This window comes from Rattus norvegicus, chromosome 18 (genome assembly GCF_021556685.1).
Source record: "Rattus norvegicus strain SHRSP/BbbUtx chromosome 18, alternate assembly SHRSP_T2T, whole genome shotgun sequence".
Taxonomy (NCBI): Eukaryota; Metazoa; Chordata; class Mammalia; order Rodentia; family Muridae; genus Rattus; species Rattus norvegicus.
The window spans coordinates 16,627,471-16,648,769 of NC_141551.1; the positions used below are offsets into that span (position 1 = coordinate 16,627,471).

The 21,299-nt window shown below is 43.4% G+C and overlaps 1 protein-coding gene across 6 annotated transcripts in view; it reads left to right on the forward strand.

Annotated features, from left to right (window-relative positions):
- The window catches only part of Fhod3 (formin homology 2 domain containing 3), a 440,137-nt gene extending 422,788 nt beyond the window's left edge, over positions 1–17,349 (forward strand). For 3 of the 6 annotated variants that reach the window (NM_001415720.1, XM_087591989.1, XM_087591990.1), the window contains 6 exon segments: positions 1,109–1,299; positions 5,643–5,835; positions 9,893–9,916; positions 11,306–11,480; positions 14,378–14,539; positions 16,749–17,349. In NM_001415720.1, coding sequence (NP_001402649.1) covers positions 1,109–1,299; positions 5,643–5,835; positions 9,893–9,916; positions 11,306–11,480; positions 14,378–14,539; positions 16,749–16,831 — 828 coding nt within the window. In that variant the 3' untranslated portion in view covers positions 16,832–17,349. 6 annotated transcript variants of the gene reach the window in all.
- Positions 17,350–21,299: the final 3,950 nt, after the last annotated feature.

The window sequence follows — 21,299 nt, forward strand, 5'->3', positions numbered from 1 at the left end:
TCCCTCTCAGTGTCTTTCCTATTCTACTAAGTCTAGCCCACAAATGTATTTTTTTAATTTTTATTTTATATGCACTGGTGTTTTGCCTGCATGCATATCTGTGTAAGGGTATTATATTTTGGAGTTAGAGACAGTTGTGAGCTGACATGTGGTTGCTGAGAATTGAACCCTAGGTTCCTCTAGGAAAGTCAGTGGTCTTAACCGACAAGCCATTTCTCCAGTTCCCATCAAGTGTATTTCTTTTTTTCTGGACTAATTAACCCTCTGTATTACTTTAGAAAGCCTCAGATGGGGCTATTCAGGTCATTCCAAACTCTTTGCACTTCCTGGAATATTCATTTATGCTGTGTGTCAAGTAACTGTGCATGTGTGGCTTGCATTAACTCTCAGGATCTTATGCCTCTCCACCTCCATTCACACATGGGCCTTGAGGGTACTGTAGAGCTTGATCTATGGCATGAGACCACTTGCTGACATGGATTCACTTACATCCTGCACTTGTCTTTGTGTACTTTCTGTGCTCTCTTTACCTCTGTGCATTCAACACCTGAAACGGGGAGCGTTGGGCACAGGTGCTTCGTGAGCATTGGATGAATATGTAAATGATAGATGGATCCAATCATTGTTCTCATAAACTGAATTTTGGTGAAGAGAAGTCAGCTGTTCTTTGCTGGGTGAGGATAGCAGAGCCTCCGATGACAGGGGGAAGTTCCTTAGTATTTAGTAAAATATTAGCCCAAAGAACAAGGGGACCCTGAAAAGGTTTATGAGACTTCTACCCAGCTCATCTTGTACCAGGTTCCTTCACTTCGTGTTTGAATTTACAGTTCTCAAATATTCTCAGAACATTTCTTTCCAAACAAGGCAAGCAAAGGGGACTCTTGTATTGGGTTCACTTGGAGAGCAGTTTTATCACTAAATAAGTTGATGTGGACACAGTGTAAAACGCACATGGGAATCGATTCTAGGCCATAAATAAGTTTGTATTTCAAGATGTAAATTCGGTTTTGACGCTTGTTTCCTTCTGGAGGCACTTTGGGCTCCTGGCTCGGGCTGGTGTGCAATGGTTCCAGGCATTTGCTGTGCTCTCTCTCCCCCTGATTTTCAGGTTGACTTTGATCAACTTCAGGATAATTTGTGTCAGATGGAGAGACGATGCAAAGCTTCGTGGGACCACCTCAAGGCCATTGCAAAACATGAAATGAAACCAGTTTTAAAACAGCGGATGTCAGAGCTCCTAAAAGATTGTGCAGAGCGAATTATAATTTTAAAGATCGTCCATCGGAGAATAATTAACAGGTATGAGTGCTGAAGATCTTATAGTAAATGGAAGAATTTCCTACACAAGGATCAGAAGGCTAAATTACAAAAATGTTACTATGTATTCTAGGTACATAGTAGGTATTCCATTGGCACTGACATCTAGATATCTATGTGTGCAAAACAACGCCATTGAATCTTAATTGGAAGGAATCCTGGGGATAATTTAATGCAAAATTTCCTCTTGACCCAGGAATGGCAGTCATCTGGAAAGCTTCTACTCATCTGTGTGGCTGCTCCCCTTGTTAGAAAGGGGTAGCAAGTACTTTACCTACTGAGTGATGTCCCCAACTCCTCTTTCTTGGCCTTGATGGCAACTAGTGAGAAAAGGCAGGGGAGGGCATATAAAGTGCTGGGCAGGACAGCAATTTTGGAAATATAAATAGTATTTCTAGGTTGATGGATTACTTGTTAATCAGGACATTTGCTTAATTATAAATCCCATAACTCCATTTCATCCAGCTACATCTACATTTCAATTACATTATATTGCCTTTATATAGAAGAATTTAAAGATATCTTGTCACATTTCTTACTCAGGGTACACTATGCTTTGGACATAGTTATAAAAGAGGATGTGGGCTGCTTTGGCCCTTTATCTTTTTTACTCTGCAAGTGGTTACCAACTTTAAAACACATGAAAATAAACAATTTCTGTTTGGGCTGTTCTTAAAACTAGAGCAAATTCATTAAAGTCTTATAAAGTTGTTGTGCCTGCTTTTGGTAACCATTTCATGAAGATAGATTTAAAAAGCTTGTTTCATTGCTAAAGCTATTCCTTTCTTTTTTTTTTTTTCGGAGCTGGGGATTGAACCTAGGGCCTTGCGCTTGCTAGGCAAGGGCTCTACCGCTGAGCTAAATCCCCAACCCCTTGCTAAAGCTATTCCTTATGTTGCATTTTCTCGAATTGATCCATCCAAGGTGGTCACGTGGATGACGGTTGCTCCTGTGTGACCTGACCGCATTCATTCTTCACTATTGGTTCTGCCACTGGGGATGACCAGAATAGACTAGAAATTCTCTATAGCTACGGTCAGTACTGAAAGTCCCATGACTGACAGGTGGTATCTATGGTAGCAACCAAACTTTGGAGCCCTCGACTTTCAAATGAAGTCTTTAGTAGGAGCCTGGCTTATAGAACTGACTAAAGCAGGAGTTCGCTGTTAAACTGAGACTTACTGCTTTGCTTTGTGTCCTTAACACTGCCCAGACCTAACAGGGTAGTCTTTCACCCCACATCTTGGGAAATAGACCAAAGAGGAGGAGGAGGAACACCTTAAATTAGGGCCTTATACCCTATAATCAGTAAAATCATTTTACCATGCAGGCCTACCTGTAAAGGTTCAGATCAGAAAGTTAAATTTGTTTGCACAACTGTTGCTTCAGGCAATCCTTGGCTTTCGAAACTTTTGTCCATCATAGAAAATCTTGTTTGCTGGCACCTGCACATTTTTTTCATCTTATCCTGCTGCCCTAACAGCCTTCAGTTGCATCATGGGCGATGCTTAAACTCAGTCATTCCCATGGGTTCATTGGCTAGCAGTTACTATGAAAGGCATGGAAGAGAAAGTAGAGGAGAGGTGGGGGAGGGGGAGCCTCTTTCTAGAGGGCCTGGTGAACCACAGCCAGGGTCTGTAGGTAGGAATACCCATGTAGATATGCATTCCCCTATGCAGATAGGCATAGGAGAAGGCAGAAGCTAGGCAAACACCCAGACTGGCACCCTACTTCTGAAGACTCTTCCTCCTAATGGAACCCATCACCTCAGTAAATGGCACACCTGATTTAAAGGCTGGTAATGGAAAGGAGTGCAGATTCTTGTCTTGACTTGCACTTCTAGTAATGGGAGCTAGTCCCTCCATAGCTATGAGACCTGTCACCCAAAGGTTACAGTCAGCTAGTCTATTATCTTCCTCAAAGTCATAAGCTTTGCCTTTCTGAACAGATGTATTGAGTCTTTCTTTCAAATGCATATCTGAATATTTTTCTCAGGTACAAAGTCTATGTGCTTGTTCACTCCCTAGTTGGCAGCATATATACTTAAGTCATATTTTCAGCTTATACATTAGGTTTTTATGCCCTTGGATCTAAAACAGTGCTCTGATGGTAGAGAATGAGCTATTTTGAGTTTTATATAAGACTTTTATTTACATTAAAAAAGAGGAGTCAGAAAGGTCATTATTAAGGATGAGACAAAGTAGAGTTACTATCTGTGGAGAACAGGTTCCTGTGTTGGTTCTTGTATATGTACAACTCTTGGATAGTGATAGAAGACAGCATATGCAGGATAGTACACCATCCTATCCTTGTAATATCTATTTTACATCTGATAAGTAATGTCACTTGGCAGTAAGCACAGGCTGGAGTAGCATGGGTCAGCAGTGACCGGAAGATGCTGCTTTATGTAGGATGGCCTGGGAAAGCTCACTGGGGAGGTGATAATTTGAGAGAGATCTGTGGGATAAAGAACATTCCCATCATCACCATCACCATCATCATCCATGGACCAGCATATGAGCAAAGTGTTCCTGAGCATAGCAAATGGCTTGTACTAAATGCCTTGCCCATCCTATGGCTCTTGGCTCCTATGGCTTCTGTGTCCCTTTAGGATTTTCTACGGATCACAGAAAGGCCTTATTCCGTCCTGAATAATGACAATGATGGGTCCACAGTGGTTGGAGTCATGACAGATTGGCAGAGGGTGGAGCTAGCCATATGGTGCTTGTGTGCATATGTATGCAGTTTAGGGGTTCATCTGTAGGTGAACATTGCGCTCCTACTGTGATCCTGCTGTAACATTTGTGTAGGTGTTTTTGTATGTGCACACATTTACTTGTCTGACTTATGCACAAGAGGAAAACTGCTAGCCATGTGGGAAACGTCTTTCACTTTCTGAAGAGCTCTGCTAGGGGCTCTCCATAGCAGTTGACCCTCATCTGCTCCCTTCACTGCTGAAAGAGAACTGCAATTTCTCCCAGTCCTTGTGGATACTCTATGAAGCCATCGGCGGGCATGAGGCAACATAGCATGTTGTTTCAACCTTCATTTCCCTGTTGACTAACAATTTGAACATATTTTTATGTACTTCTTGGCTATTTGTCTTTTTATAAAATAAGAAATGTCTGTTTCTCAGCCTGGAGTCCTGAGGTGTCTCTGTATATCCTGGGTAGGGGCACCTTATCACTTATGCGATTTGCAGACACTTTCTCCCATTCTGCAGGTTGTGCTTCCACTATGGGTAATGTCCTTTGAAAAATGAAAGTTTTTAATTGTGGTGCAGTTCAGTTTATTTTTTTACTGGTTGCTTATGTTTTTGGTATTATATCTAAAAATACATCTAATCCAAAGCAATAGAAATTTGTATCTTGTTTTCTTCTAAGGACTTTCTTTTTTGTTGTTTATTTTTCCTTTAGCATTTTTCAGCCCCCTTTCCTTTAAAAACAATTTACATGTTTTACTCTGTTATGTTTTACAAAAGAAAAGCAAAGTGTCCTTCACTGAAAACCAAATTGCATCCGTATCAAAACTGTACAAATCGAAGAGATCAAAGCCATGAGGTTTTGTCTATAAGTAATGGTGTTATTTATATAATACTCTTTGTTCTACCAAAAAAAAATGTTCCCTACTTTGCTTTCTTGTATGTAACCTTGTGTGCTTTACAAAACAAATGGAATCTAACAAGTTTGTTTGTGGTAGTGGCCGAGCTTGCCTCACTCTCAGTTTCCCTGCCTCAGCAAGCAGGAGTGACCAGATTCAGCTTGGCAGCTTTTAATTTATAAACACAGTAGCTGTAGGAACTCAACTTATTTGGCATGTCTTAGTTCAATTATTATTGTATATTTAATACCGCAAGAAAAATGTTTCAAAATTCTTAGAAGCACCTATTTAGAACCCATTTTTAAAGTATGTCATCTGTGCACATTCACAGTTACTCAAGAGCTAAGTGAGGGCTTTCAAACACCTCACAGTTCCCATACGGTTCTTATAGAATCTAGAAATTGCGCTGTGTCTTCCCTCAAGATATAACTTGATCATTTTTCTGGAAAGCTTGGCAAATCCATTTACAAACATAAAGGCAGTTAAGAAAGTAGTCTGAAACCATCCACCAGACTTAGCACCATGTCAACAGATGAGAATGTGAAATGAACTTGGCTTTTGTTTCATTTTTACCCAAGAAGATGCTTCAACTTAAGAAGCCTGGGAATAAGACGTGCTCTCCTGCAGAAAGCCTAGCTCGGGGCTTTCTTATAGGAAAAACTCTGCACAAGTAAGTATGGCTCCTTAGCAGCAACGTCACTGTCATCCCTGTCTTTTGCGTGCAGATTTCACTCGTTTTTACTGTTCATGGGCCATCCCCCTTACGCGATTCGGGAGGTGAACATCAACAAGTTCTGCAGGATCATCAGCGAGTTTGCTCTGGAGTACCGCACGACCAGGGAAAGGGTTCTGCAGCAGAAGCAGAAACGAGCCAACCACAGAGAGAGAAATAAGACGAGAGGGAAGATGATCACTGACGTAAGTCTCAGCAATCCAGGTGCCAGAGTAAGAGAAATCATGAGGGCTGCACAATTTTGGAAGGAGGTGTCGTTTTCTCCTTCCTGTTTGTGAACAGCAACGCAAACGTTTCCTCGTTTACAAAGTGCTCTCAAAGCCCTCTTCCGCCACGTTGGTAGAAGTCTGTTGTGTAACACACAGGTACCGAGGCAGTGGAAATTAAGACAGGGAGCCTGGAGGCGGAGCCATGTTGGTGTTAGTTGGTACTGATAGGCGTTGACATTTGATGAGAAGTGGGATGGTGGTGCATAGCGGGTAACGCCACCTAGCATAGGAAGGCAGGTGTATTTGTTTGACATTAAATCAGGGTTTTCATTCTCCTAAAAATGTCAAGTCACTATATAATCAATCAGCCACTCAATTTGAGAAGGTGGATTGACAAACTGATGTTACTTCTCTAAGATGTAACCCGGTAGTCACATAATTTGAGTCACAGAGTATTGGGGTTGGAAGATATCTATCCCAGAGGACATTAATCCTCACAGAAGTTTCTCCACAGCACCTGGGGGTACCCTTGACACGTATCTCCCCATATGGCTGGCTCTCTAGCTTTCTCCTCATCCACAAGCCTACCTAGGCACCATATCACACATCCAGGGAAAGGACCGTGAAGCAGAAAAATGGGCAGGCTAACTGCAGATGTTATATAGACATGGTGTGTTCCGTAACTGGAGCTGGAAGGGACGTAGGAAAGAACTGCAGACTGACAAAGGTGCCCAGCACATAGTTTCTTTCCAGCGTGCCTTTGTGTAACATGAAAGTCAGACTGCTAACTCCTTCATTATTACCAGTACCATTTTGGAAAAAATGAAGACATTTTCGTAGAATTCCCCCTTTCAGGGAATCCTCCTTTCTTTACTTTCTTAAGTAGGCTTGGATGAAACAGGAATCGGAACCGTTAGGTCCTCTTTGGAACCTGTTGGAGAGAGCCTCAATGTGATTTTTTTTTTCATTGTTTGTATTAGTGTCCATGAACTTTCCCCACTGGTACAAGAGCTTGTCGTCCTGGGCTTCCCAAGAAGGGGAGTGGAAGGAGTAAGGAGTTAAACAATCAGGACTGCCATCACTCTGGGGGCTTAAGCCTCTGCTGAACTCAAGTCAGGCAGATGTGACTGCAGAGGAAAGACATCAACGAAGACCTTATGGAGGCTGCCATCTGTGGCCAGGAGAGTGTTCACAGTGCAGGCGGAGAGGGAGTGTGTTTACTAAGAGTGAGCATTCCTGAGGCCTCTGACTTCCTGCAGATGCCCAGATGCTCTGACTAAAGATACTTTGTATTTAAAAGGCAGTTCTAAGAGGAGCCATGGACTCTCTGTCCCCTATGCTCCTCTTCTTCCCAAACCTCTTGCTTCCTTGGTTGCTTCTTGACTATCTCCCAGAAGGAGCCTGTTCTGCAGCCCTTCACAACTCTGAATATTGGTGCTATCAGCCAGGCTATTCCATCCTTGAAAATCTGGTTCCCTTGAATCTTCAGCTTTCTGTGGTATTCAGAAAGCAAATTGGAGCCACTTGGACAAACTCTGACCTACATTTCGTTCCAAAGTGTTATTTTTAAAAGTCTTAAAAAGGAATCATTTATTTCTGTGAAAATTAGACATATTGTAAGGCAAACAACACAAGTCCAATATGCTTATAGTTAGGAAAACACATTAAAATTTCTTGCCAAATTCCTGCAATTTTTTTTAACAGAGCCTCCTACGTTTTAAATTTGTCCTTCTTCAAGAACATTTGGCTCTGGAGAGGTAGACGTTTCTAGAGTGTGATTCAAAAGTATTTAAATTTCTATTAAAATCTGGACAATACAGATTTCTTCAAAGTTAACTTTCAAACTAGTCCACTTTAGCAGAGGTCAAGGTAGTATTTGTGTGGAAAGCCTGCCACCTTCTGGAATATTAGAATATTGTTCCTATAGCCAGACAACCTTTACTTTTCCCAACTCTAAGAAAGGGCTTGCTGTGTGCCCAGCACTAGGGTGCGAGGGCAGACGTGAGGACAGTGAGAGGCAAGGTCATAACCCAGGGATGACACAATCTGATTAGAAAATGATGCAGTCACAGCTGAAACTGAAGCCACACAGTAGACTCAGAGTTGGGGAGCCCTGAACATTGGAGTTAGAAAGGAGAATTTTTAGAGAATTCTGTAGAGAGTCAGTTTTATTGTAGACACAAAATAAATAGATTTGTACGGTAGCAGTGTACAATAAGTGTGCGGGAACTCTGGGAGACTGCCTTGTCTGATCTGCTGCCCTCCCCGACCTTCCAAGCTTGCAGTGGCCCCTTTCCCACAGCCCAGAGGTCCGTCCATGAGTGATCCAGTGTGGGACTCCTTCTTCACCTTTCTGTCCTAACCTGCTTCCAGATCAGGGGTGACTGTTTGAGGGGAACCTGCAGGTGTCCAGGCAAGGAAGCAAACCGCAAAGAGACGAGAATGAAAACGGTTAAGATCGACTCTGTCAACCTGGGTCACAAATTTGGGGAGTCTGATATTAAGCAGTTTATTCATAACACACTTAAGCCCAGTGTAACTTGGAAAAGTTTCCTGGTGTAGTACAATCTCACACTGCACAAGGAAGTGTAATTATGTGTACGCGCCATCTCCTCCGAGAAGATAGCTTCTAGAGATAAGCTTAAGGGCCTAAGAAGATTCTGGCCTGGTGTCAGTCATACAGACAATTTAGAGGCCATTTGGGCTATTAGCAACCTCTGCTCCTGGCTGTAAGAGCTTGGGGAACCCCTGGCTATAGGGGTCATTTAGATTACTAGTCACCTCCAGTCTTGGTTGTAGGAGCTGGCCTGGCCCAGTAGATAACACAGATCACTGGGCTATTGATCACTCCCAATTCCCAGCTTTCTGGATGGAAAAGCAGGTTTTTTTAAAAAAAAATCTCTCCCATCAGAAAGAAAATCCTGTGTGCTTAATATCCCTGGTTTCTCTGGTTTCTCTGTGGGTACAGAGACCTCTCTGCTGTGCTTCCAGTCCTAATCCAAATGGTCTCTGGGACTCAGCTTGTCAAGTCATAGGACTCCATTGCAGAGGGAAGAAGGACCCTAGGATGGGATCGTTCACCGTTTAGCCCTGACTTCTTCTATAGGAAAGGGACTGATGACCTTTCGAGGGCTTGAAAACACAGCATCTTACATATGTTCATATGCCTGATAAAAAATGCCAACCATCCTGACTAAACCGATAATTCACTCAGTAAGAAGGATGCTAGAGAGGACTTGTTATCTTACAGTCTAAAACTATACTCAGTTCTCAAACATTCATGCCTGGTTTGTTGGCCTGGCCTCTGGCCTCTGTGGAAATACTTACATTAAAAAGTATGTTGGGTTTAAATCAAGATACTGGCATGATTTTTCATGCTCCCTTTGTATTTATGAGAGGGTCTTTGAAGCACATCTACTGATAAAGTAATTGTAGCACAGTGTCTGTGACTTCTGGTGACTCCCTCGAGGAATGAATAACAACATTCTGTATCTAAGGAGATTGTAGTATAATATGTTGTGCTTGGGAATTTTTTCATGTGTCCTGTATGACCTGTGTAGAAGGCTCCACAGGCTGGGCAGTGAACGACCTAGATCTTGGGATAAAGAGAGGAGGCCTCTGATAGGCATAGCCAGGTAAACAAAGGCCGGTCTACTTACCGAGGCCTTAGAAGCCAGTAGGTAATGGTGGGCCAAGCACACAGAGCCAGCTGCACGAAGAGTACAGAAGTTTAGGAGTGTTCACGGAGGCTGATTACTGACCTTATGGGTTTCCTCGGGAAGTTGACCTGAAGCCCTTCAAATACATCCTGCATCCTATCAGTGTGATCTTGGCACACTAAGAAAGCACCCAGTAAGTATAGAGAGAGAGCCTGGCACCTTCTGACTTACATCAGTGTGCCCTGCTGTTAGCGCCTGCTTTCTGTTCTTTGGGTGTGGTCTGTCAGTGAGATTATCTCATCTATGCTGATGTTTGTACCTTCTAAGAATCCTTCTGTCTTCTCTATCTTGTCCTGACCTGTCCTTTCTGGTAGACTGATGACGAGGATGACACTGAGGTATGACAGTTCACGAGTTTGAAGAATACCACATTTGCCCTTCCCCTGTGTGCTGTAGAGTAACCTAACACAGTCGGCATGAAGTGTTAGCACCGTTTGGAAAACTGCATGGACATCCTCTGATTGGTTTTCATGTGATCTCTAACCATCTGATCAGCTCTTGTCATTGCTGTTTGTACCAGAAACTGAGGCACTCACTAACTACATCTTTCGATGTCCCCAGACCACAACTAATCAGTATTCTGTCACTAGGATCAAGAGAGGCTGGATAAGTGGACCAGTTTCCCTACCAGACCCCTTCTGTGCTTTTTACAACCCAAGCTAAGCACAGAGCTGCATGTCTGTAATCCTAGAACCCGAGAGACTGAGGCAAGAGAATTATGAGTTTCTGACCAGGGGCATAACAAGGACCAAAAAAACCCAAACATATAAAGGGCAAAACAAAATAGAATCAGGCTGGGGGTGGAGCTCAGTGTTGCAGCCCTTGCTTACACAAAGCTCCGGGTTTGATCCACGGCATCCAAAACAAAAATAAAAACAAAACAGGGTGAATATACAGAGATCCCAGAGTCAAGGAGAAAGGCGAGCAGTGGGAGTCGCCCTGGACACTGAGGCAGGAGAAGCACAGGCAGAGTAAGTCACAGATTTGTCACAGGTCTGTAGCACTGGCTGAGAAGCAAGAACTTGGAGCTGATCTTGGTCCAAGCTCATCCTCTTGTTCTTAATCCAGACGTGCGCATCGAGGGCTCTGTATAGAGTTCTGGACCTCTTAAAACATATGTGCCCTGCAGTTTTGAGAAAATCAACCTGTGTTTATAATCCTTGATACAGCAAGCATCTTAACAAAAGTATACGTAGAATAGCAGGATTCAGTTTCAGTTTGAATTTATCTGGCATGTTCTGTTCTGGGACCTGAAGCTCAACACATTTGTGACCTCTGACAAGCCACGATTCTTGGAGAGTCCCTTTTCTTTTTCCATAAAAGGGAGATGAGGTTAAGTCTACAAGAATCCTCAGAAGTAACACAGAAAACGAAGCTCAAGACAGTTGGTGTGCAAGACAAATATCAGGACGCAGCAGTGTTCTGTTTGATGTTTAATCTCCCAGGGATTAATGTCAGTCTGTCTGAGGTGGCATCCACTCCAGGGCAGGATGGAGAGCAGCGAAGGTCCTTCTAGGGCCTCTCTTTCTGGTGTTAGATCTTCTTGCAGAGAGATCTGTGCCCTTGCTGGCATTCTCCATGTCTGACAGGACTCCATGATATACTGAACGCACACAAACAAAGAGAAAGCAGGGGGGAGAGTGTTTCCCTTGAGTGGACAGTTTCTAAGCTTGGTGGCCTCTTTGACAAGCACCCCCCCACATTCTAACCTCGCTTTGGTCTGGCAGTCTGGCAAGTTCTCGGGCAGCTCTCCAGCAGCACCGAGCCAGCCCCAGGGTCTGAGCTATGCTGAGGATGCAGCGGAACACGAGAACATGAAGGCTGTGCTGAAAACCTCGTCTCCTGCTCTGGAGGATGCCACCCCCATGCTTGGTGTCCGCACTCGCAGCCGGGCAAGCCGAGGTACCTTGTGGTGGCAATATGGGGGTGGGTATTCTTAGGGTGGACCACCCCAGAGAAATGGTCTCCATCGTAGTGTGTGGGTTATGGAAACATGGCTGATAATCTACAGGAAAGTAGACACTAGCGGCATAGCCCTCAGTCATCAACATACTGGGATGTATACTCAAGGACTTGAAATGACCATTGCAAGTACTTTTCTTTTAAAAAAACAACTAAATGAAAATGCTTACAAGTAGGTTAATAAAAGTGGATGGCTTTACAGATAGCTTGAATGTATAAGAAGAGTCAAATGGACTTCATGAAGCCACATTAAAATAAAACACCTGAAGTAAGGAGCATAGTGGACAGGTTTAATAGCAGATTTTTGTCTGAAAAGGAGAAAATTATTGAATTCAAAGACAATATATTTGAAACACGCAAAGTGAATTATGCTGAGAAAAACAGAACAGATACATATATACCGTGAAATAATGATCTTTTCCCACGTGTCTACAAAATGAGTGGATGGGCCAGAGAGATGGTTCAGCTGTTAAGGTCACTGGCTAGCCTTCTAGAAGACCTGAGTTCAGTTCCCAGCACCCACATGGCAGCTCACAGATAATCTCTTAACTCCATTCTCAGGGGAATCCATGCCCACTTTTGGCTTCAGACACCAGGAACACACACCATACATACACACACATACATACAAAACACCGCCACACATAAAAGAAATAAGTAGACTAATTACGGAAAGAACCATTTCATAGGCATATTGCTGAAAACCACACGTAAAGATAACTTTATTACAGAGAAAAGACACTACTTACCTATAGGGAGACTGTAGAAATGATGGTTCATTTTTCAACAGCAACTGTGGAAGGTTTGAGCAAAACAAACATAGAGGCACATTGACATCTTTCAATGCCAGAGAAATGTCTCCTCTAGCTCTTTATTCCCATGATCTTTCAGAGTGAAAACAAACATTTTCTCTGTATTAACGCCACACCTCCAATGACATGACTCATCCCCTGTAGACTGTTTAAGGTTACATTTCTAAAAGGGAAACAAGTGTCTGTTTGCTTTCAAACAATTGCACAGTTTGAGAAATGAAGATAAACTGATACCGTGCGTTATGGCCTAGAATGCTGTATCTCTCCTCTATGTCTAAATGTCTTGGAATAGCCCAGTGAATCTCCTGGGCCATTGGGTACATGAGGGGCCAGGACTGTCTTTTCTCAATGTCTGCATGGAAGTGCAGAGGTTCTAAGATCATGTGTATAAGCAGGGAGAATGAGAATAAGTGGTGGCCAGATAGCAAGGAGAAGTGACCAAGGAAAGAGGAGGTACAAACAAGAAATCAATTCCACAGCAAGGTCACAAGGAGATAATGTCACCACAGAACAGCCCGATAACGCTGGACCAATGGCTCTAGGTAACCTCTAGGTTTCTCTTAACTGCTACATCGAAAACAGATCACTGGGAATGTGTTGATGGGAGATGATTTGTAAGAATCAGAGGGCAGGGTCACTTAATACCTGCATTCCCATATATATCAGGAGCAATTGGAATTGGTGGAGTCCCATGTGGTTAGGTAAGGTTAATTTAAATTTTAAGATAAGACACAGAATTTTAAATCAGCAGCTGAAAGAGAACCAGGAGACAGCTGCATGATAGTTTTGCTGTTGGTGTCTCTACTCTGAGGACAGCCATTAAGAACGCTAAGCAAAAGTAGACTTTAAAAACTGTGTCTGCCTCCTTGGGAGTGACCTCAGCTGAAATGCCCAACAGTGGGGAAATGGAACCTGAAGAGACCACCTCCAGTAGACAGGTCCCCTCAGTAGAGAGATGGGGTCACCAGCCCGCCTTCAAAGTTTTTGATCCAGAATTGTTCCTGCCTAAAAGAAATTCAGGGACAAAAACTGGAGCAGAGACTGAAGAAAAGGCCATCCAGTGACTGGCCCAACTTGGGATTCATCCCATGGGTGGGAACTAAACCCTGACACTATTACTGATGCTATGTTGTGCTTGCAGATAAAAACATTTAAAATGAGGCAAGTTAGCATTTCTTTGGTTTTCACTAAGCCTTACTTAGGTACGATATCAGAGGCTATGAATTAGAGAACTCTCTCCTATAGCTTGTAGAACTGTACATCTAATGTAAAATGAGGTTTAAGCTATAGAGATGAATGGTTTGGGATACCCCTGGTATCTTCCCTTCTGAAGAAACTCATCGTCATCCAAGAGTTTTCACAAGGATGTTAATCTGCCACAAAGGCCACAGTCCTGGATCTTAAATCACTATTGCTTTCTAACAGATGTTGCTTGGAAACTCACACTTTCTTCTTGTCTGTAGGCAGAAGCTACCTATAGGGAGATTTGGATGGTCTTAGCATGTAGTTATTTACAAAACACACATTTTCTTATGAAGGAACAGAGCAGCGTTTCAGAGACAAACTATGTCAAGATCTCTGCTAGTGATTGAAGAAGGCAATTTGTTTCTCAGAGGGAATCCCAACATAAAGTGTGTATCACCAACCTGCTTGGTTTCTGTCACACTGATCCTCCGCAGGGTATGGCTTAGGTCATGTGCCCTCAGGTAATCATAGGACCTGCAAGTGGTAATGTCTTACACAGGAGAGAGGGAGAGAATCAGATAACAAAGAGAACATAGGAACACAGCTGTGTTGTAGGAAAACCAAAATTAATGGCCCAATGTAGGCTTCCACAGCACCAGCAGGACAGACACAGGTGGGAACAGGCCATCAATGTAGGCATGTCACTAACTCTGAAGCTGTCCCTGATCTTTGCTGGAATCTACTTCTGATGGATGTCAGCTACAAAGAAAAACAGTAACATCGTACTTCTTTCCTCTTTTCTCTGATCACATGGCGTTCTCTGGTTGTCTAATTTTTCAGGATCCACTAGTTCATGGACTATGGGAACTGAGGAGTCACCTAGTGTCCCTGATGATGCAGCTGATGAGATCATGGACCGCATCGTCAAATCAGCCACCCAAGTGCCCAGCCAGCGAGTGGTGCCACGGGAGAGAAAGCGTTCCAGAGCCAACCGCAAATCTCGTGAGTACATTTCAGGAGGGTGGGGCTGTTTTGTTTTCTTTCAATTTGACCTGGAAGGCCAGAAACTCAGAAGGAAGCTCCCATCACTGCCCCGTGGCTCCTTAAGAGTACCACCTGCCTTCTTAGCAAGAAGAAGGTCCTATTAGTATCTACCATTAAGGAGGGAAGGGCGGCAGCCATACTTGTCAAATGTTCTTTCTGTGTGTGCCCTATCCTCTATAAGTTAATACTCTAGTGAGGTCTCAAAGGCCATTGAAAGCCTCTAGTACGTGGAGGTAAGACTTACTACCAAGTACTGCGCCAGATGGTTTGCTAGAGGCTGTATTTTTGCTTTTCACCCAGCACCAGAGGCTACTTGCTGGGGTAAAGGCTGGCTTCTCCCAGGGGTTACCATAGTCTCTGGAAGGTTAATGATTAAAAAAAAAAAAAAACCTAGGGCTAGCAAGAGGTCAAGCCAAAGGCTGACCATTTAACATTCTAGGCTTATCAGGATTTCCCTTTTCCTTCCAAACAGCATTTGATGACATCCAAGTAACTGGTTAGTCCTTTGAGTCTGAACCTGCTGCCCATTCTTGCCCATCTATCTGTACTGCCCTTAGCATCTGTCATTATTAGCTGTGGCCCAAGGGGGGGGGGTTTAGGCTCTTTTTCCAGCTTGGCCTGCTGCTGGGTCATTTATGGGGCAACTTGAGTATCCACTGGCTTTGGCTCTGAGAATAAGGGATGTCAAAGAGGAAAAGGGATCCCCAGATAAAAGCAGGCTGGCAGAGAACTTAGTGGGAATGCAAATACAGGATACTCCCAGTTTATCTTGCTCATGAGATTCACACAGGGGTGACTAGGGTATGGCACGAAAGGGTTAGCCTTATGTTTCTGCTTATTTCAATACTGTGCCTTTTTTTTTTTAAGGACAAAGAAAGCCAAACCAAATTCCTTCAGTCAATCAGACCTTGCTTTTTTTTTTTTTTTTTTTTTTTTTTTTTTTTTTTTTTTTTTTTTTAATGTGATCTACTTTAACATCTGATGGGAATTCTTTCCCAGAAAGGAAAATAACACTGGGGGCAGGGTGAATGATATAATTCTGCTGAAGATGAACGGGCTAAGAGTTAGCTTCTGGGGAGCACCTAGGTGAAGATGTTGCTGCTGTCCTTGGCGCTCATGTTGGGTATCAAGGCTCTGGAGTTGGGGATCTCAGCTTTGGGTATACATTAGCATGTTCTGCCAAGATTTAAAATTGTAGATGTCTTTGTTCAAGCAAGAATCTAAATCAACCAGTGAGTTCAGAACCTCAGGGCCTCTCAGTTACTGTCTCTTAGAGAATTAGCTAGTGCTGGCTGGCCTAACAGTCACTAAGTAGATAAAGCTATCTTTGAATTCATAGCTATCCTCCAGTCTCTGCTTCCTGAGTGCTGGGTTAAGTGCATGCATCATCGATCCTGGCTTCTCTAGGTTCTAAAGAAAGACTATCATCGTGTGTCCCGCCATTTTTACATCTTCAAGGATTCACTTGGTTTATGGTTTCCCACCCCATAGGAAGGCGTTTACATTTAGTTTTGTTGATAGTTTGCTCTTTCCCCAGTGAGGCTGTGACTTCTGCTCCTGTCGAGACCCCGGACAGAGACTAGTTCCTCAAAATTGCCCTAGTTTGCTCTTTGGCATATATTCGGGAAGTTGCTGATTATCCCAAACACTGTCCTAAAGGTCCTTAGTCAAGTTGAGGCTGACACCCACATTACTCATACTCTTCCTGGCCACCAACCCTTGCCATGGGCTCTGCCAACCACTTGACCTCAGAGGGCCCCAGGTCCTTAGGTCCGTTCGTACCTTTGTTTTCCCTCCCATAGCCTTGCAGTTGGAGCTTGCTGACCCCCTCTCCTGCTTATCTTCCTTCCTTGTTCCCTCAGAGCCAGGCTTCCCATTTTGTCTCCTCTCTGTTACATTCCACTCCAGGAAGATGAGTGTTCCACATACCACCCACAGTCTCTGCAGTCTGCACCCATTTCTCAGAAACCCTGTGAGGACATCCCTCTTCTGCTTGCGATCTCAAGTTCTCTCCCAGGGTACATCATTCAATGAGAGCAGAGTATCCCTGGGCTCCCCTGGGTTCTTGGGAAGAAGGGTACTGATAACACTGAGACCATGTGTCTTCTTGCTAACACTTCCCGTCTTTTCTTGTCTCTCTGGCTACGACCCATGGGGACTACTGCAGTGCGAAGGACCTTGAAGAGTGGCCTGACTCCAGAAGAAGCAAGAGCCTTGGGCCTGGTTGGCACATCTGAACTGCAACTGTGACTTTTGTAGGCCCTCAGAAGTGTGCAGAGCAGAGGACCAGCTCTGGCTAGCACCACCCCTTTCAGAAGGGGCAGGGAGACTTGACCCGAGTATCTGATGGTTAGAACTGAGTGTTCATTCTGGGTACCACACTGCTTGTGCCACTGCTGTGCATTGACATGGATCTCCAGAAATCTCCTGCATGTATTTTATCTAAAGTCAACTGTGTTTCTCTTGTTTCCTTGATACCCGGTTTATTAGCCCCATGTGTGACACCTTTTCTAGGAAGCAACGATCCTTGTAAGGAACACATCACTTCTGTCACAGTTGTTAAGGTAACACGGAGCAATGTGATTAGACTCAGAGACTGGGTCTCCACAACAACAAAACGTCCAGATATAAATGCCAATGTTGTACACAAATGCAAGCACAGATTGTTTACCAATTGTGGATTTTAGATGTACTAAATGTTTATATAAAACTCATCAATGTACACCATGTTTCAATGACTAAATAAATAGAGATTAATGTCATCATAATTTATTCTCATAGACAGAGGATCTTAAGTAGCTATGCAGGTTCACAGCATTCTTAAGGAGTCTTTCTTAAGGAATCTTCAAGTCATTTGGGTTGCGTATGTTAACTGAGTAGCTCCAACATGTTTTTGACACTCCTGGTTTAATTAGCCTTCTGTCTCTGCTGCAGGGAAAGTTAGCTGTTGTTAACTTAGTTACGTTTCACCTTACATATGAGGTTTGGTGTCCACGATGCTAAAATATACTGAGTAGCTTTTCACATGTCTGAACTATTCTGAAACTAACATTTTGCCTTTTATGTAAAAATTAATTTTCTCATAAAGTTTACTAACTAGTCATCCAGATGAAGTAGAATTTAATGGTTTTTATATTCATTTCTAAGTACAAGCGATCAAGACCTACAGTGTTCAAGAGTGAATTCAGGACTCTTGGCAATTTCAGTGACATTGGAGCTTATAGGTGCCTAGAAAGTGACTTGGGTTTCCAGGGAAGGTCCTGGGCTGGCCAGGTGTCCTCAGGGGAAAGCTATGTCCCAAATCAGAAAAGGTAAGTCATTATGGTGGCTACTTTCAGAGGCTGGGCAAATGTCCCACCTTTCAAAACCTTTGTGCCTTTGTGTCTGGAAGTAGTGATTTATAGACGCCATGCAGCAGATGTTATGTGTAAAAAGATGACATATTCGTACCTACCCCCTCGACTGGAGCCTCCCTGATCTGTGGTGGGAGAGCACTCTGTCAAGCAGGCATTTGCAAGAGGCTACCTGATGGATGTGAACACTCCACGAGAGCCTGGGAATGTCGGTGGGATTTGCAGATGACAGCCTAGGGAACTGATGTGATCACCCCTTGAGAAGGATGCATAGGGTATTATAGTCATTTCCCTTTTATATGTGAATTATCCGCATGTGGTTTAATGGCTTTGAGGGCACTGGCTTATTGCCTCAGCACTGAACTTAAGCATGGACTATCTGTCACACAGGACAGAGATGTCTAAATAGGAAGCTGTGTTGATGTCAAGCCACTCAGTGGCTTTCTGGTGCCCCCCCCCCCCCAGGGTTCTGCAGGTGTCCGGGAGAGTATGTTAATTTTAGGGCTCAAACTCTTCTGAGAAGCAAGCAAGGTTAATTAGTTTCTGGGTTTGTAGCTAGTTAAGGAGAGTATTCTAGTTAAGTGAATATTCTGTCGTATGGGATAATGTAGCAGGGCAAAGATGCCCACGGAACTCTGTGGGTGGGACTCACCTAGTGTATGGAGAGTCCCTGGTATCTTTATCTTCCTCTCTGTCCTCCCCAGGATATTGCAATTCAGGTGGTGTAGAGTGTGGACAGGGCTTGAGAACATTTAAAAGATCATTGCATTTCTAACCCCTTATTTCTAATGTGAAGATGCGTTTGAATGTTACTGAGTTACAAGGAATATTGTGTGTGTGTGTGTGTGTGTGTGTGTGTGTGTGTGTGTGTGTGTGTGTGTGTAATATGAGAGTCTGTACCATGTATGGAGACTATAGAGGATGCTCTTCCTCTATAGTTTTCTACATCATCACCATCATCACCACCACCATCAGGAGCATCAGCAGCAATCAAGGATAGATTTTTTTCCTCCATTGAACCTGGAGTCACTGGTCAGTAAGCTCCAGGATCGGCCTGTCTCCAACCTGCCAGTGCTGGGGTTACAGGGTACTGGGGTTACAAGGTACTGAGGTTACAGGGTACTGGGAATCTGAACCCATCATGTCTGTGTAGTGAATAATGTACTCACTGAGCCATTGCCCCAATCCCACAAGGTCTGTCTGCCTCATCTTTCCTTTCCCCCTTTTTCTTCTTCTTGGGGTGAATGATAAGGCTAAAGATAGTGTATGTGAGAATTAGGTAAAATCAAATATAATTTCCCCAGGCATCAGTGACAGTCTAAAATCAGAGAAATGGCTGGGTTTAAGTTTATTTGGGAATAGCAGGGATGCAATCCTGCACACGTACTATGGTGAGCTATGGTACACTGCTCGGTGCATATGGAAGTTTTTAAAGGCAAAAGAATTATGTAGGCTGCAGGGGCTTACTCTAGGGGGTGACACCAGCTTCTTAGTGGACAGTGTCTGCCGACTGGATATCCTTGTTCAAGTGATCGTTGTCTTCATATAACGACCTACCGTCCCTGTGGGCTAGCTGTCCTTGTGTGACGTAGGTAACTAGCTGAAATTGTGGTGTGTGTACATCTGCAGAAACCAGAAGAGCCCCTAGAATAGAAATAGAAGTTACAACTGGATGTGAGCTGCCTGATATGTGCTGGGAACTGAACTCTAGTCCTCTGCAAGAGCAGCCTAACCCATCTCCCTAAGGCATGAATTAGCAATTTTTAATTTATGGCATTAAATTCCTCTATAAGACGTTTGTGAATGTTAAAGAGCATAGTACCTTATCTGCGCAAGATGTCACTGCTAATCTATTAGGTCATTACCACGGACACTCTGTGCCTCTTGTCTTCACATAAGTGCTGGAAAGTGATAATAGGCGAATGTTATTTTGAAGATAACCTGAATTCTTTTCAGAACCTTAAGGACTTTTTTTTTTTAAAAAAATGTATCTTATTCAAAGGGGATTAGGGGTGAAGGAGAATGTTCATGCATAGGGTCTGGGAAGGCTGGAGACCTAGGTTTTACTTTAAGGTTCATTGTTGGACACAATGCAGGGAAGACGAGCAGGGATATGAGTGGCAGCTTAGTTTCCCAGCTCGTAAGTGGCTTCTAGATCATTTACGGTTCTCAAAGCGATCATTTATATCCATGGTCCCTTCAAGTGGCAAAGTAGCAAACACTACCGTAATACGCTGACTCAGCACCTCTGGGGCCTCAGGTTTAAAACCTCTGCAAGCTACTCGCTTTATGAGGAACATTTGCAGACGTGAGAAGATCATCCTGCAGTGTCCGGCATGCCTCAAATCCGATCATAAGTGTCCTTATTAAAAAAAGAAAAAGCCGGAAGAGATTTGAGAAGCAAAGAAACAAAATGAAAGCAGCAAGGACTGAAGTGATGTGGACCCAAACAACCATCGGCTTGAGGAAGCAGGGACAGATTCTCCAGGACAGCCTCCCAAGTACAGCCCCAGTGACAACCAGATTTTGGCCCTAGAAAACTGATATTAAACTTCTGGCCTGCAGAAGAACACAAGGATAAATGTATGTGCATTGAGCCATTAAGTTTGTTGTGATGTGCCACGGCAGTCCTAAAAATACAGTACAACATACTCTGCACTAAGGACCAGGCTTGGAGGGAACACTGCGCCAGGGCTGGTGGGAAAACATGAACCACGACCCTTCTCCTCAGGAGGCATAACAGAAGCTGTGGGAGGCTGTCGTCCAATTAAATTTCAGTTATCCACTCTTCTTCAGCTATTTCTAGTTTTGATTAGAAATCGTTTTATATCCGAGAGATAACTACACCACAAAAGTCCCAAATTGCTTCAGGAATGAAATGTCTTTGCAATTTTAAAAGAAAGCTAATGGCTTTGAAATAGACGGAAAAGATATGTGTTAAAATAGATAATCAATTTTGTCAAAGAAAATCATCTGGTAGAGCAATTGGTTCTGTTGGTTAGGTAATTCATGGGGAGAAAATGGACTTTTGAATGCTATTTTAAAAGCTGCTGCTTACGGAAAGCATCTCTATGTGTGCGCTCGATTTGCATTATTTAACAGTTTTACAGCCCTTCCATAAATTTTCATTTTACATCTGAAGAAACAGCATCAGCAATATTGAAGAACTTTTCCTAGACACAGGATAAGAAGTGGCACATCCCAGCATGTCTTGTGAGTTACTTTTTGTTGTTTTAGAGCCTTATCAAGACAGCTATCGGTGGGATACCAGTTAGGTAGGCTTCTGGGTACAAAGTGCTGCAAAAAAGACCAGCAGCACTCAGGGCTTTGTGTGTAACCTATTTCATTATGACGGTTTTTATGAC